Genomic DNA, 15,094 nt, shown 5'->3' with positions numbered 1-15,094 from the left:
TGGTAATTAAAAGGCCTTTATTTCCTATTTGTTTTTTTACAGAACTGGTAACACATATGATAAATTTGTAATAAGTTATTTGGTTCCCTTGATAACTTTATAAGGATCCCCAACGTTTGTCCACATAAGGGTCAAGAGGAGTTTGTGAGCAACGTTTGTGTCCAGTCAAGGGCTAAAGCATGCGATCCACAGTAGGCACAAGTACTGACATGAACACGCGCACCACGACACTAGACACGAAGAAACACAGCTAGAGGACACAACCTGACTGTCCTCCGACGCTTTAAAAGATGATGAAGAAGAGAAAGAGGTGAAAAAAGAAAAGAGTCTTGCATCAGGGATGAGAGGTGGAGGACTAAGCGCTCAAGAGGGGAGTTTGGTACGGTCCTGCATGTTTGGCAGTATACGGTATGTCCATGTTGTAAACATGAAGTCCGGCATTCTTTACGCTCAGCAAAAGCAGATTCAGTGGAGAAATCAACGAGCCTGCTTCCTATTCAGCATAATGATACTGATGGTACAAAGCTGGTTACACGTAAACAGGACAAAGACACAAACGGAAAGCAAATGTGACTCTGGCATTGATTCAAATACAGTCCTACATTCTACATCAGAAGTATACATCACGAAAAACAAATAAAGACAGAGTGGAGGAGTGATTACACATATGCACAAGAATACAAAGAAGAAATACAGCGAGTAATAGAGGAGACAAGACAACATGTTTCAAAGTGGTGTCTTTGCCCGCTGAGAGGCTTCTCAACACATGTTTGACAGGGTGGGAAATGATCTACTGAACTTTGGATGGTTTCCCTTTTTAAATCCCAGCGTTTGTTGAAAAAAAAAAAAAAAGTTGTGTGAACAGTGCTCTAAAACTGTCTCTGCATAGCTGAAACAGCTCACAGTTTCAGATGCAGTTGTGCATAAGGTATTGAACATCTAACAGAACAAAATAACCCCCATTTTTAAAATAGAACTTAAGATTGTTTGAGTATTACGGTCATACACACAAAGATGTACATTTAGGAATGAGTAATGTGTCCCATGCATGCAGACCTGTACTCTTTAATGTATTTATATATTTTAGTGCTGTGTTTTTGCACCATGTCTGCGAAAGGGCCTAGTCTTCATCTATTTATCCCACGTACACAAGCACACACAGCTCTCATTCTCTGTCCCCCATAGAACTTAGATGTCACGTGACGGCGGTGACCCGAGCAGTTAAAGGAAATAAATCTCCTAAATGTGCTATAAATCGACCTGGAATCACATTTGCCTCATCGTCGATGTGTTCTGTTTGCCTCTGCGTGAATTGTTATTTTGGCTTTGTAGATTCAAACAGTGTTGACGAATGCAGGCAACTGTGATCAGGTACTGGCAGTATTTTGTGAAACACACTGAGATCTTGTATTTGAATTGTTCTCAGTGCATCATTTGGTCACAGTCAGGAACAATAATGGGACAGAATATTGCATTAGACAATGTGCGGTGTTGCACGGCACATTGAAGATTGTTGCCAGGATAGATTGATAGATGGCAGTTTAAGGTTTATCTCAGAGAGAATTCGGCGACTTAAAGGTATAGTTCAACATTTTGGGAAACAGGCATAATCGCATTCTCTCGCAAGAGTAAGAAGAAAAGATGGATACCACTCTTATCCAGGGTTGGATAAGAGTTTAAATTGTTGTGTCCTGAATACAGCTCAGTTCAGTTCTTTAAAACTAGATTACTTTCAGTTTGTTTGTTGGTTATTCAGCAGGATTACAGAAGAACTACCGGCCTGATTTTCATGAAACCCTGTGAAAGTTTAGCATGGGCTGAAGACTTTAAATTTATGTGTGGAGCCAAATCAGGTGAAGGATACACAAATTATACTAATTATTTTTGGCTTTTGTTAACACTGTGAGATAGGGCATGGCCATGGGCCAGTTTTTAGTTTAATTTGCTTTAAAATTCAGATTTTCTTTTGCATAAACAGATTTTAAAAAGTGCAAAAAGTAGTATGTGTGCACAGTGCACCTGCCACATGACAATAGCAGGAAATATAAGACCCATTTTAAAGTACTTTAACTATCCCAACTCTGCTCTTATCTGTCCTTCAAGTGTGAAGCTGGAGCCAGGAGACAGTTAGCTTAGCTTCCCCTTGTTGCAACTCTTTATGCTAAGCTAATCTAAGCTAACTCCTGGCTCCAGCTTCATAATTAGCACCAGATATGAGAGTGGTATCGACCTTTTTTACTTCTCTGCAAGAAGGCAAATTTCTCGAACCGTATTTCTCAGACTTTAGAACTGATAATACACATTTCTATATTTTCATATAATTTCTGCCACGTGTTTGTGAAAATCATAACTTTATGCATAGTTCTATGGGAGGATTCAGGCCTAAAACTTGGGTGCCACTATTTTAAGTTTCTCTCTTTTTGCTTTAATATATCGTTGGTTTTCTTATTGTTTTGTTGCTAAAAACGAACCAACAAAAACTACCAGCAGTGTGTGATTGATTGTACATGTGGTCACTCGCACATTCTGCTGCGAAACCGGAAGAAGAGAAACTTGAAGAGTGACCCAGTTTGGTTCATAAATTGCACTCAGCCCAAGAAAAGAACACACTCTCATTTATATATGTCTCTCTCTCTCTCAATATATATATATATAGTTTTAGCAGTATTATTGAGAACCTATTGTGATATTATATCTATTATTTATGCTATCAAAACAAGGCAGATACGTTACTAATCACAATACTGTAAAATCAGCTACCTCTATGAAACAAGGACATCAACAGCTCTGAAAGTAGAAAAGACACACTCACTCTACTAAACTCACAACTGTTCTCAAAGCTCACATATACAGAAAAGTGGATTTTGCCCTCTTGATGAACAAAGACCTCAGAACGGAATGTAAAAGAGAAACACTGGCCAAGGAAAATGAAGACATGTCAGATTTTTTTTCTTCATAAATAAACTCTAGCTACTCAGCTGAGCTCTAAAGAGTTAGTGCTTGAGTTTTATGGCTTTAGTTTTATCTTATTCATTTATCTTGTATACACGTACACATATTGTATAATAAACACAGTAAAAGAGACACAGCCGTGAAGGGTTTCAGGTCATTTAAATACTTCAGAAGTGAAAAATAAAAACTTCCAAGTAAAGAAAGAGAGAAGAAGGGATTCCAAGTCGTTTTGTTTTTACAGGAATGGGATTATTCATCTTTTTTGGCCGTTGGAAATGCATTTCATACAAAGATATGATCCAACAGACTTCACTACTGGCACAAATAACAACTCCTACAATCCACCTACAGATCACAGAATTATTCCTCGAATTCAGAGTAACACCCTGCCAGATCTGTTATTAGAAAATAGTCATCTTATAGACTTGGAGACCCCCCCCCCCATCCCAAACATTAAAAAATTGAAACATATTTTGTTTTCTTGAAATAAAAAAAGAAAAAGCAATAGCAGTTAAATCCAGAAATAAGTCAAACATTGGCCTTCAGATAAGTGCTGAAACAAAATGTATGGCAGATAAATGGTATCAAATAAAAAAATTTGATCACAAGGAATTATATAGCAAGCATGCGGCTACATTTTCATCCTACATGAACTCACACACAGTACTGGACGACACACTTGCTTAAGAATTTCAGGCGTGGAAAGGTTCTTATTAGTAATAGTACTCTAATAGTTGTATGACATTCTCTCCAATGACCCTCATGGAAAATAAATACACATTTGTTTCATTTAGAAAATATACAGTGCATCTTTTTTTCCCTTCGTTTGTGTTATTAAAATGACAAATGACACCCATTTACGTACACGAGATATTTTTGCTTCGTCTCTAAAACATGCTCCTATGTACAGTATTTTGTATAAACATGCAGTATCAACGTGTATGAACTATGTATATAGGCAAAACTACACACCAATGGGTTGCTTGATTGCTTCCATGTTGCCTTTTCTTTAGTGCTGCTTCGTTAACAGAGGAAAAATATCATGTGAGATGACAAACTGAAATCTGAATGGTCTGTGTTGGTCATAAAAAATAAATAAATAAAGATTACAATTTCCAACGGACAAAGATACAAGAGCCAACATTCATTAAACTCCAAAAACAGTTGTGGTACTGTCTACATTTGATATTCGTTGACTTTGCATTTTCTTGCACACAGTCAGAGGATAGTTTTCGCTGTTGGTGGCCACAGGCGGAACTCATTTCAATGAATAACTAGACCTGCAAGCAGGTGGGCTCAAGCACCTGACACATATCAGGATTTTAATTAACAATTACGCATTCACCAATTTATTCAGGGCTGATGACTTTTGTTCAAACAACATTTTGGATTTTGTCACAAGACAAAGTTCATCCTCTTCAGCAGAATATTCATTTCCAATTACACTGAACCAATTACATTCTGTGAAGGAGCCAGGGAGCAGCGTCAGATTATAACGCGTCTCTTTTCTTTGTCAGAGGAGTCCATTTATACGAGGAGACCTGTCTGGCATGCCACATGTGCCACGGAAAACTTCAATCTCACAACATTTTACCATTAAAAAAAACTACACAGATCAAAGAACAGTGTCAAATTACCACAGAACAGAATAATACCCAGTAGTGCAATTAAATTCAACAGTTTGGTAAGCTGTGTATAAAATACACACGGATCAGTGCCTTCTTCCAGACCGTATCCTTGCAATCAAGTGAGAAACGTAATATCCAAACAATCATACACAAAAAGCTGAGCCGAAACAAAGCAACAAGGAAAAAAAACTGCTTACATAACCTTTGCTCTTCTTTTTTTTCTTCTTAAAATCAGCAGTTGTTAATAACATAAATAATTAAAGCTCTGATTTCTGAGGGTACTTAAACGTAACATTTGGATTTAAAGTGCTTGAGGAATAAAAGGTAAATAAAATAAATACGACTGGAGAAATAAAAAGGTAAAAGAAATAGAAAAAATAAAGAAATGAAGAGAACAACACCGCTAACTGGAAGGCGTCCCTGGTAGTTGAAAATTGCTTATTTTGTTACTTTGAAGGCTTGTCTCCTTTATGACTGTAAGACGGTTATAGGGATTCCTTTGAAGTAAAACCCTTGTGTCAAGTCCATGACTAATGGCAGTAGCACTGAACAAGTGAGATACAGAATCAGAGGCGTTGGGAGGGGAGGTGGTAGACTGCAGGCAGTAATCGACACCTTGTAAATATCATGTCATTGGTGGTTGGAATCAGTCTCTGTTGTACCCGCTCTGATATTACCTTGCTTTTTTGTTATTCAAATGACAGACATAGCCTTTTTGCACAGTCAAAAAATACACAAATACCCTTTTTTTTTCACTTTAAAACCCACCACTCCCTGTTCCCTAACATACCATTTCATGGATAATCTAACACTAGTCGTGAGCCTTACGTCACCGAAAAAAAACAAGCGATCAAGCTTTTGAATCCATTTCATTCTCATCAAGTGGAGTATTTGAATAATAAGAACCCGTTTAGAAAAAAAGGCATGGAGTTTCAGTTTCCTCTCAGTTTTCCTGAGACGATGGGTGGAAGGTTAACTAATCAAAAAAGGCAGTGTGTTTGTGGGTAACTGGATATGTGCCTATCCCTACTTGCTACCCGACTCTAGGAATGTACTTCAAACTAACAGAATCATCTAGTATGATAACTGGCAGGTGTGGAACATGGTGCACAAAACACCTAAGGAATGGACCTGCTTGTGTTATTTCTCTATCATATGGCAGTATAAAGCATTTTATTATTAAGCACTATTCTAAGCAAACTGTGTCACTAAAGGGAAGGGGGTGAGAAGTACAATATGAGTGAATGTATGTTTTATCCCCTCTATCACCAGATTCCCTTAATATAGCACTCGTACTGTTCTTCATAGTCTACTCTGTATTCTTATTAATGGAACCACAACCCCAATACAAAAATAGATCTAAAGGAAATCAACGGAGTATCTGTCCATCCTGTAACTTGTCTTCTTTTTTCAATGACATGATTTCATATAACATGATGCTTTTTTTTAAACTATATTTCCCATCATGTTGAATGCATGGATCTTTTGAAAGGTGGCGGCAGGAGAAGAGAAGGAGGGGGGTGGAGGTTGGAGGGAGCAGATGTACAGTTGGGGTGTTCTTCTGGAATATACACTGATATGTGGGACCTGGGGAGATGATGGGAAATGCATGGGGAGGTAAGGTGGAGGTTGGAACGATGTGTTCGGGGGTGGTGGGGGGGTTTACTTCTTGGCATTCAGGGCTGCGAGGGCAGCATCCACCTCCTCCTCTGGCTGCAGTGGATGCCACTGGGCGATGGGGCGACGGGGGTTGGCCAGCATGTCGGACCAGTGTTTCAGCCCGGCCCCCGTGGACTTGCTTCCCACCAAGATCTTCCCAATGGCGTCGTTCTTGCCAATCTTGTCATAATCCAGCACTGTGATCACAGCTACGATTTTCTGTGAGAGAGAGCATTACAACAAGGTTCAGAATGCCACAATGATTACACGGATATGGAGGGTTTTTACTCAAATACTTTTAACTCATTGACGCCTAAAACGACTGTATAACCTCTGGGCGATTTTAAAATAAGCCCCTAAAACCTGAAGTTTTTCTGGAAATTCAACAGAAGTGTCAACGCTCCTACTAAATAATAGATTTTTCAGCCTCTGTAGCAGGTAGAAATGAAATTCCAAAAGTATTTGAGAGCTTATACAAATACTACAAAACGACGTATCCGCTTTCCAGGCTTCAATGGGTTAAAGAGGCAAGTATTGCAGCTGATGGTTTGGGTGTGCAGTGACCCCATTATGGAGGCTGGTGTCATCACAGGGGCTTCTCTAGTTGGGTTGCCACCATCTTTGTGGAATATAAAAATGTGGTGCAGCTGGGACCAAACTTTCTCATTTTACAGCTACAGTACAAAATTGCAATAACATATATTTCTAAAAACATTTGAGGAGAGAAATAGGCAATGCAGTGAACAGACTATTGATTCATATTTGCTTTTTTTCACCGATGATCCGTCCCAGGTATTACTTTCAAGATACAGTTTCATCATATATGACAAAAAATGTATATAAAAGTTACCAATTGAAGCTTTCAATTTGATGAACTGTAAACACACTGCGAAAGGGGACTTGAAAACTAGTGATTGAGGCCATATTTACTGAGGTAATAAATCAAGAGAGAGGACTGGTCATTTTCCCATAGACTTCTGTACTATTTGACTTATTTTTGCAGCCAGTGGAGTCGCCCCCTGCTGGCCATTAGGAAGACATGACAGTGGTATTGATCTGCTGATCTGACTCTCAAGAAATTGAATAAGAATTTTTCCCAAAAGGTCAAACTTTCTTTAAAGAGTCAAATATGGTGACAATAACACAAATAGAGCAGAGTGTCAGCAGTCAATAATGTTAGTCATACAGCAATATCTATCGAAAGTTTGTAAACATCAGCCACCGAAATACCAGTTATTAAAAGTGATTAGACAGTAGCAGCAAAGCTCAAGAATATATTTAACCGAGCATTTTATTGCTCATGGTTTCTCAAATTTACTTGGCAAGTTTTTTAATTAAAGTATAATGAAATGACAATTCAACAGAATTATTCACATATGCGGGCGTGTTCCCGTCCTCAGCTTTATCTAAAAGAGCCCATCTGTGGTCTAAATGTTGTCAGTCATGTTCACATAAAGTAGAATAAAAATTGGGAACCAGACAGCAGTGTAAAGGGATTATCTGTGTGCTTCTGAACATCGTGACTCCCTTCAGAGCAGCACATGTATTCCTGTAAAAGTCTGACGGAGCCTAAATGATTTATCCAAGCGAGTCCACGTCCTTACCTGCATCTGTTCAAGAGGAATCTCAAAGCTGAAGGACTCATTGTAGTACGGATTCAAAGTGTTCTTCTTCACTGTCGTCTTCTTCTTCTTCAGCCTCTTTCCGTTCTGCAGCAGGTTAATTTTCACATAGGGATCTGGGAACAAAAAGAGGGCGAAGTCGTGATGAAGCCTTGCACATGCATGTTTGGGTTGCAGTGCTGTAATGCACCAACAGATGGGGCCAATGCTGAAGCCAGGGGGAGCGAGATCTGGTGCATGGTGAGCACTGCAGCGTCAGCACGTGAGCAGAGCAGCACCGACCTAATGGCTGTGCTCACAGGCACGTTCCTGTATACACTGCAGTCCCACTGCAAGCATCCAAATTTCACATTTAACTGATGTATAACTGTCAAATTGTGAACGATGACCTAGTGTCAAGTACAATAGTTTCATAATAAAATGGAATATACCTGACAGTCCACCCACGTCCATTTTCTTCAGGTTCTTGGCCTCCAGAATACAGATGGTAAGTTTGCCAGCGGTGGGGACATAACGCAGAGAGATGCAAATGTCACCCAGCTTCTCCGGCTGTGATGAGGAGGGATGGGGAGAGAAAGTTAGAGGAGGTCTGACGCAGAATTTATTTCTTCTCTCTCATGTACAGTAGTACACTAAACAAATACAGAAACTGTCCCTTTGGAGCCACAATTTAAATCTACAGCCTCAATACAAATAATTCCTGCTGCCATTACTTCTGCCTTAGCAGCAGGAATTACCAGTATTCTTAAGTACATCTCATTGGCCTTTTCAAAGTTAATAAAACATCCGAGACCGCAAGCAATTGTAGACTGATTATTTCATCTTAAAGATGCTCAGGGGAGGTTTCATTGATTAAAACCTGCTTTTCATATTCTGGTGCAGCATAATTGTAAAAATGACACATTACAGGCCGCTTGGCTGCGGAGGCTGAGACTGCAGTTGCTGAGAAAAACAAAAAGAGTGTCCTTCAGACCTGTGTGACTCAGTGGTAAACAGACAAAGTTGCCACCTTGTACCCATGATTATTTTTGTATTATGTCATTAGTTGAGTAAAACATTAGTTGCTCTGTTTGGAAAAATGTATTTCAGTATGTTTAAAACCTCTTTTACAGGTTGCATTATGACTGATATCAGTTTGTTAACAGTTAAAAGGAGAGTTCGAAGACTTCTGTCAGACAATAGCGACTGATATCAGTTTGTTACAGGAGTCCTATTTCTGTCCACCTGGTGAATGTAAGTCAAATATTTATGCTCTTTTGGCTCTGTTCTGGTCTCCATCAATCTAGCTGCTAAATAGTCCACTAAGTTCACCAGCAGTCACTAACTGTTTCTTGTTTGGTGTTGAGCGGGAAGAACCAAAAGAGCAAAAACACGTTTAATCCATAAAGCTGAGAGAAGCTGCAGATTCAGGTGATATTTCTCTGTAGGCTCAATATTACTAGTACTATACTATTAGTTGTAAATATAAATTATAGCTTCTTTAAGGGATCTTTACTATCTGTATTGGTATTGGCCTAAAAAATCCAGTAAAACATGCATCACTACAACATACATCAGCGGAAGGAACAGACATAAAAAGCAGCATTGTAAAAAAAAAACCAACAACAACACAGAACTGCATGACTCTTACCTCTTCTTGATCTGCACTGTCCAGGTCTCTCCACTCTTCAATTGGCTTTGCCAGGTCTAGGGTGTTCATGGGTATTTTAATCTCTCCGATGACATCATGTTTAGAGAAGCGATCAAAGTCATAGACTGACATCACCAGAGTCTTGCCTCCCATCTCTTGGAATGGAATCTGGAGACAGAAAGTAATCCCATTTTACTCATTCGTATCACTTTCCAAGAGGTTATTGACAAATGGCACACTACAGGCCCTATTTAAACGATCTACAGCACATAATGTAAAGTGCCTTTTACAAGTGCATTTAGGGCGTGTCCGGTTCTGCTTCTGCTAGATAAAAGGTGCATATTCTGGGTATAAAATCAAACAAGGGGCAAAGGGTTGTAATTAGTTTCTAAACTAATTATAGGTGTTTTTTTGGTGTCACTTAAATTAAACTAATCAGAGTGCCATCTCCCATTCTCCTTAAAATCCAGATGCACCTGCACCTGCACCTTGCACATTGCTATTTAAATGGTGGATTTGGTAAATTGGAGAAGCAAGCAGATCCTCTGCCGTCCCATCAACGACTTCATTTGAGTGCATATCAGCAAAAGCACTAGAACCTATTTAACTGAGGAGGAGCAGTGCTGCTGCGTGTCCCTGTGTGACCAGCAGAGTGTACGCACGTTGTGACCCCTATGCACCCTTTAAATAGCTGGAAAATACTGCGCCATTGACTTTAGACTAGGTTTTTGTTGGTCAATGGTGCAGTCGCTTTCTGCTGCCTCAAGATAGCAATACATCAACAATGCACCTAATCCATATTTCATTTTTAAGGCCAACATGCCCGTGGGCGCACAGATGGGCACAAATACATTTTCTACTTACACAACGTGGGTGCTGGGCGTGAAAACGACTACAGCTTAAGTCTGAAACTAGCAACGGCAGTTGGGCTGCGCTGTATGCTGCTTTGTGCTGGGTGTGAGATAGGGCCCTTAGAGCCCAAGCCAGATCAGAACTATACAGCATTATGGATTGTGACTCTGGCCTGGAGCTCAAAATGGCTTGACTTAATAACATGCAGCTTCAGCAGAACTAGTCTGACTTTGAAAAGGAAAAGGTGTTGGAATTGTTTTTTCATAGAGCTGTGTCAGCAGGCAAGGTGCACCAGAGGTGGCCCTCTCCTTTAATTTGATTCTCTACCACATTCTCCTTGTCAGACACCTTCAATATGTCTGCTGCTTTTTCTTTTATCACTGCTGGCCAGAGGTGTTTGAGAATAAGAAATCCGATCCAAAGTAGCTTTTAAGCATTGTGGAGCAGTTCACCTTTAACAGGAGCAGCCTGCGAATCAAACAGTTACCCGTACATGTTGTGTTAATAAGTGATAACTGTGACCGCAAGGTGTTTCAGCTTACCTTGAAGGTAAAAGTCTCATTGAAGACAGGATTGAGCGTTTTCTTGTGAACCTTTGTGTCGTACTTCTTCTTCTTGTCTGGGAGGACGAAGACTTTGACGTAGGGGTCAGAGGTGCCACCGCTGTCCATGGAGAGCAAATCAGCTGCTTGCAGGATTCCTACGGTCAGCTGGAGAGGTAGGAAGTATGTGATTAAAAGTTAGTGAGCATTGTATTGTTTTTATTTTTTTGAAAACGTTAAAACACAGGCCAAAAGCTCTTTATTTGGACAAGAAAATGTAAATTGACTACTCAAGTTCTTGCCTTGTTCTCCTGGAAATCATAATCAATGGAGTACTGCAGCTTCCCGAGCTTTTCCTTCTCCTTCACTTCTTCTTCTTTCTCATCTCCAGTCAGTCCAGGTTCAACATCATCTTCTTCATCATCATCATCCTGTTGTTTCTGCACAGACAGAAGGGGTAGGGTGGGGGACAGGTGGCAGAAGAAGAAGAGTGAGAGGGCGTTTTTGAGGTGGCGGCTGTGCTGAACACTAAACCTCGGGCATCAGCAGTCGGGTTAGCCACAGCACCTACCTGCCACTTACCCCCGCTCACCCCGGTGTTACTAGTGCAATCTGTTCATCGATGACCACGGTTGCAACCTGACTTGATTTCACAATTTCTTGGGTGACACCATTTGCTGTTTCCTTTTTGTATTCATGAGCATTACAGGTACGGTAAAATCTGCTAAAATCAGATGTTGGGAATTTCTCTTTCACTACACAATGTGGTAGAAATGCTATTTCAATAGAACTCTGTGTTACTGTGCAAAGAGTTGAGAAGGATAGAGAGAGAAAGAGTGAGAAAAAGAGAGAAAAAACAGAATAAAAACAGTCAATATACACGGGGTGGACAGAAAAACAGTAGGAACACCTTACAATATACTACAATGAAGCACAACAGCCATGCAAAAAAACCCTGGAAGTTCTCTTTTATACTCAAACGAACACTGATTGTCAAACCTTTTCAAGTGAATGTGACTCAATTGTGTAGCTGCCCTGCAATTGTGGTATTATAGGGTTTGGACAAAATAATGGGAACTTGACATGAAATGGGGCTTTGAAGGGACTGTATCACGGTTACACAGGCAGCTACACGGGCACAAATCCCAAATATGACTCATCCCAAATGAGCCATATTAACTTGTTAAAAAAAGTCTAGAAAATCGTGATGGCATTTCCCACACAGAAGAAAGCTGCATCAGCAAAGATGAGCTAAAGTTACAAGTAAACCGACTTAACCCATAAGAACCCATGGTGACACCCGTGTAACAAACACGTTAAATCTTCTATTTTTTGTGACTAGGCTAAGTTTAAACCCATTTAACGATTCTAATCCGTTAATAGGGTGTCCTGTATTGCAATTTAACTCGTTTTGACCATATTTCCTGAACAAATTAAAGTCACAATTTTGATAAACAAAAAGACACATGGTTATTTGTATTTATTTATTATCGATTTATTATTATTATGCTACTTAAAAACAAATCTATAAAATAATTTGTTGTTAAACAGAACTAATAATGTCACAATTTTGATAGATGTTGTGGAGATGCAGAGAAAAGGGCAAATTTGTGTCTAGTTTTTTAAAATTTTAAAATACGAAATATTATAAACATAAATATTATAAACACAAGCACTATAAGCGCCCAATGTAATGTTTATGTCACATCACAGATCTTTGACATTTAGGGATAGTGTTTTTGAAAACACATCAGAAATGATGGTATATCCCCCATAACTTTCCTTTAAGGATAACTGGGTCTGGGTTCTTATGGGTTAAGGACATTATGGGATATTTTCTAAAAAACAAAATCTATATATATATATATATATATATATATATATATCACAAAGTTCAGTCTTTTTGACCTAAAAGTGAACACTTTAAAGTAGTATTTGTTGCAGAGCTATTGCACTGCATTGCACTACAGTGCAAGGCGTTCTTGTTATATTGTCCACCCTGTGTTCAGCATTTCAAACACAAGCTGTCATAAGAAGCCAAGTGTCCTTCCTGAGAGGAACTGAAGGACAGCGCTATGAGGAATAGATGTGATTTGATCAAACCCCTGACGCAGTGATTCCTGACACTTTTCTTGAAAAGCTCTCAAACTTGCGAAAAACTGCAAGCGAATATCTTCTAATTGATAGTGTAAGCTGTTTGACAAACAGGTTTATTTCAAGCCAGACAATATAACTGTTTGCAGTTTATCTCCTCCTGACATCCCAAAGTCTCATTAATGTGTTTACACTTGTGTTGCTGATAGGATTTTGCTGCTTTATTGTACTCTGGCCTGATTATTGAAGCCAACTGAATTGCTGATATATTACACAATTTATTCCAGAGTCCAGATTTTTCCATCTGATATTCTAATATGAATTAATATGACTCTTGATCATGTGCAAGAACAAAAATCAGCAGTTTACTGACACTTAAGTGCTCCTGAGATAAACGATGAAGAAGATAAATAAATCTTGCCTTACATCACACCCAGTGACTCTTCAGTCTTTCATCTGTTTAGAGGCGGTCGTGACTAATCGAGTTAAAGCCATTTTCTCTGATATGAATATTAAAGTAAACTTTCATTTCCGATACTGTATGAAGCTGGATAATATCTCAGTATGGCCTACTTTCCTATGGCTGTCTTCTTGAAAAAACACTGATGTCTTCGTAAGACTGGAGGGTCCAGCTACTCACTGATGAGCTGGAAGAGGAACAGGGCACACACACAGATAATACACACACTATCACACCCACGACACACCATACTGTACTGTTCGCCCACATATACACACACACACACACGCACGTTTGCTTACATGCAGGCTCTCATGCATGCTTAAATATAATCACTTCCTCTCTCACACACACACACACATATTCTCACACAATATCCTTTTATGTGGCATTCTCTAATTTTATTGTGGTAAATGCTTTTCATTCAAGCATGCCAGGCCACACAATGCACAATGTATCCAAGTTTCTTTCTGATGGCAAATGTCAAATGAATCATAATTTCTGACGACAGATAAAAGTTATGCTTTGATGTCTTTTTTTCTTTTAAACCTCTGCGACAAATTTTTGTCAAGCCCAAAAATTTCCATACATGTGTTCCGAGTGAGATGTAAACATCCATGGAGGGATCATGCTATATTGAGAATTTCCAGTTGTTCTCAAACTTCCAGTAGGAGTTCAAAGATAAAGACATGGTTTGTCTGAATGTATGCCCTTTGGTCAACTCAGTGGGGTGAATTGCAAGCTCAATGCTCAAGTTTCCTTTAGAAATATTGATTGTAGTTTTAACTTTGGATTGAGAGAAATCAGGCCGAGTCAATCGTGGGCAAACATTCTGGCCCACCATTTCTCCTCAGTGATACCCGAGTGCTTCAGGGAGAGAGAGGGGGGTCAATGACTGTCACCTAGTATGTCAGCAGCATGGGTCATCCAGGAAAGTTACTCTCAAGTCAAGTTGTGGCCATTCAATGGTACCTACTGCAAGGGCATATGCTGGTCTTTGTCAAGAGATACAAACAGCTTTATCTGCCGTTGAACTCGGAGCGTGTTTGCACATGTGGGGCGCAGCGTGTGAATTTCAGACCCACGTCAATATATCTCTGGAAGAAATTGTTTTTATAATGTGTCAGTTTTTGGATGTGTTGCACAATCGTGGTGGAAACATGCTCAAAGCTCTCAGTTAGGTAAAGTTCCAGCTTATTATTTGACAAATATCCAGCTTAGCCCTTGCACATGCATGTTAGTGATCTCTAGTGAGTTGCTGAGTGCACTCGTCATTCAAAGGCTCAACCATAGGATGAGTTTCATGTTCATTTCAAACCACTTAAACACGTCTTTGCTCGGTTGTTTTTTGCCAAAAAATTGCAATCTCTGGATAATCAAGACATAGCAGTTGGTGCGGCATATCAGTTCAGTGGATTTTGCGAAGCAGCTTAATCGCTCCCATAGATTCCTCAAGCACCCGCAGCACCTAAGCTTGCAAAAACTAAGGAAGCCATAGCACTCATTGTCATCATCACTGCAATCCAACCCCTCCAAGCCCAGCCCACCCCCACCACCGCTCCCCCCCTGCCCTGGTCTGCGCTTACTCAGAGCGGCCAGAGAGGGGCGCCGCGTGCTATCAGACCTACCGTAGGCAGAGAAGTCCACCACAGTCA

The 15,094-nt window shown here is 39.7% G+C and overlaps 1 protein-coding gene across 3 annotated transcripts in view; it reads right to left on the bottom strand.

The window, feature by feature from the left end:
- Window positions 1–15,094, bottom strand: part of LOC131971303 (synaptotagmin-2-like) — a 73,353-nt gene continuing 58,259 nt past the window's right edge. For 2 of the 3 annotated variants that reach the window (XM_059332676.1, XM_059332677.1), the window contains 6 exons: window positions 11,188–11,325; window positions 10,886–11,053; window positions 9,492–9,659; window positions 8,293–8,410; window positions 7,844–7,977; window positions 1–6,458 (listed from right to left, as the gene is read on the bottom strand). In XM_059332676.1, coding sequence (XP_059188659.1) covers window positions 6,243–6,458; window positions 7,844–7,977; window positions 8,293–8,410; window positions 9,492–9,659; window positions 10,886–11,053; window positions 11,188–11,325 — 942 coding nt within the window. In that variant the 3' untranslated portion in view covers window positions 1–6,242. The remainder of the gene's footprint in view (window positions 6,459–7,843; window positions 7,978–8,292; window positions 8,411–9,491; window positions 9,660–10,885; window positions 11,054–11,187; window positions 11,326–15,094) is intronic. The other variant, XM_059332678.1, reaches the window with a different exon arrangement.

Source organism: Centropristis striata, chromosome 5 (genome assembly GCF_030273125.1).
Source record: "Centropristis striata isolate RG_2023a ecotype Rhode Island chromosome 5, C.striata_1.0, whole genome shotgun sequence".
NCBI classification, from domain to species: domain Eukaryota; kingdom Metazoa; phylum Chordata; class Actinopteri; order Perciformes; family Serranidae; genus Centropristis; species Centropristis striata.
This window is presented reverse-complemented; position numbering and strand designations above follow the sequence as displayed.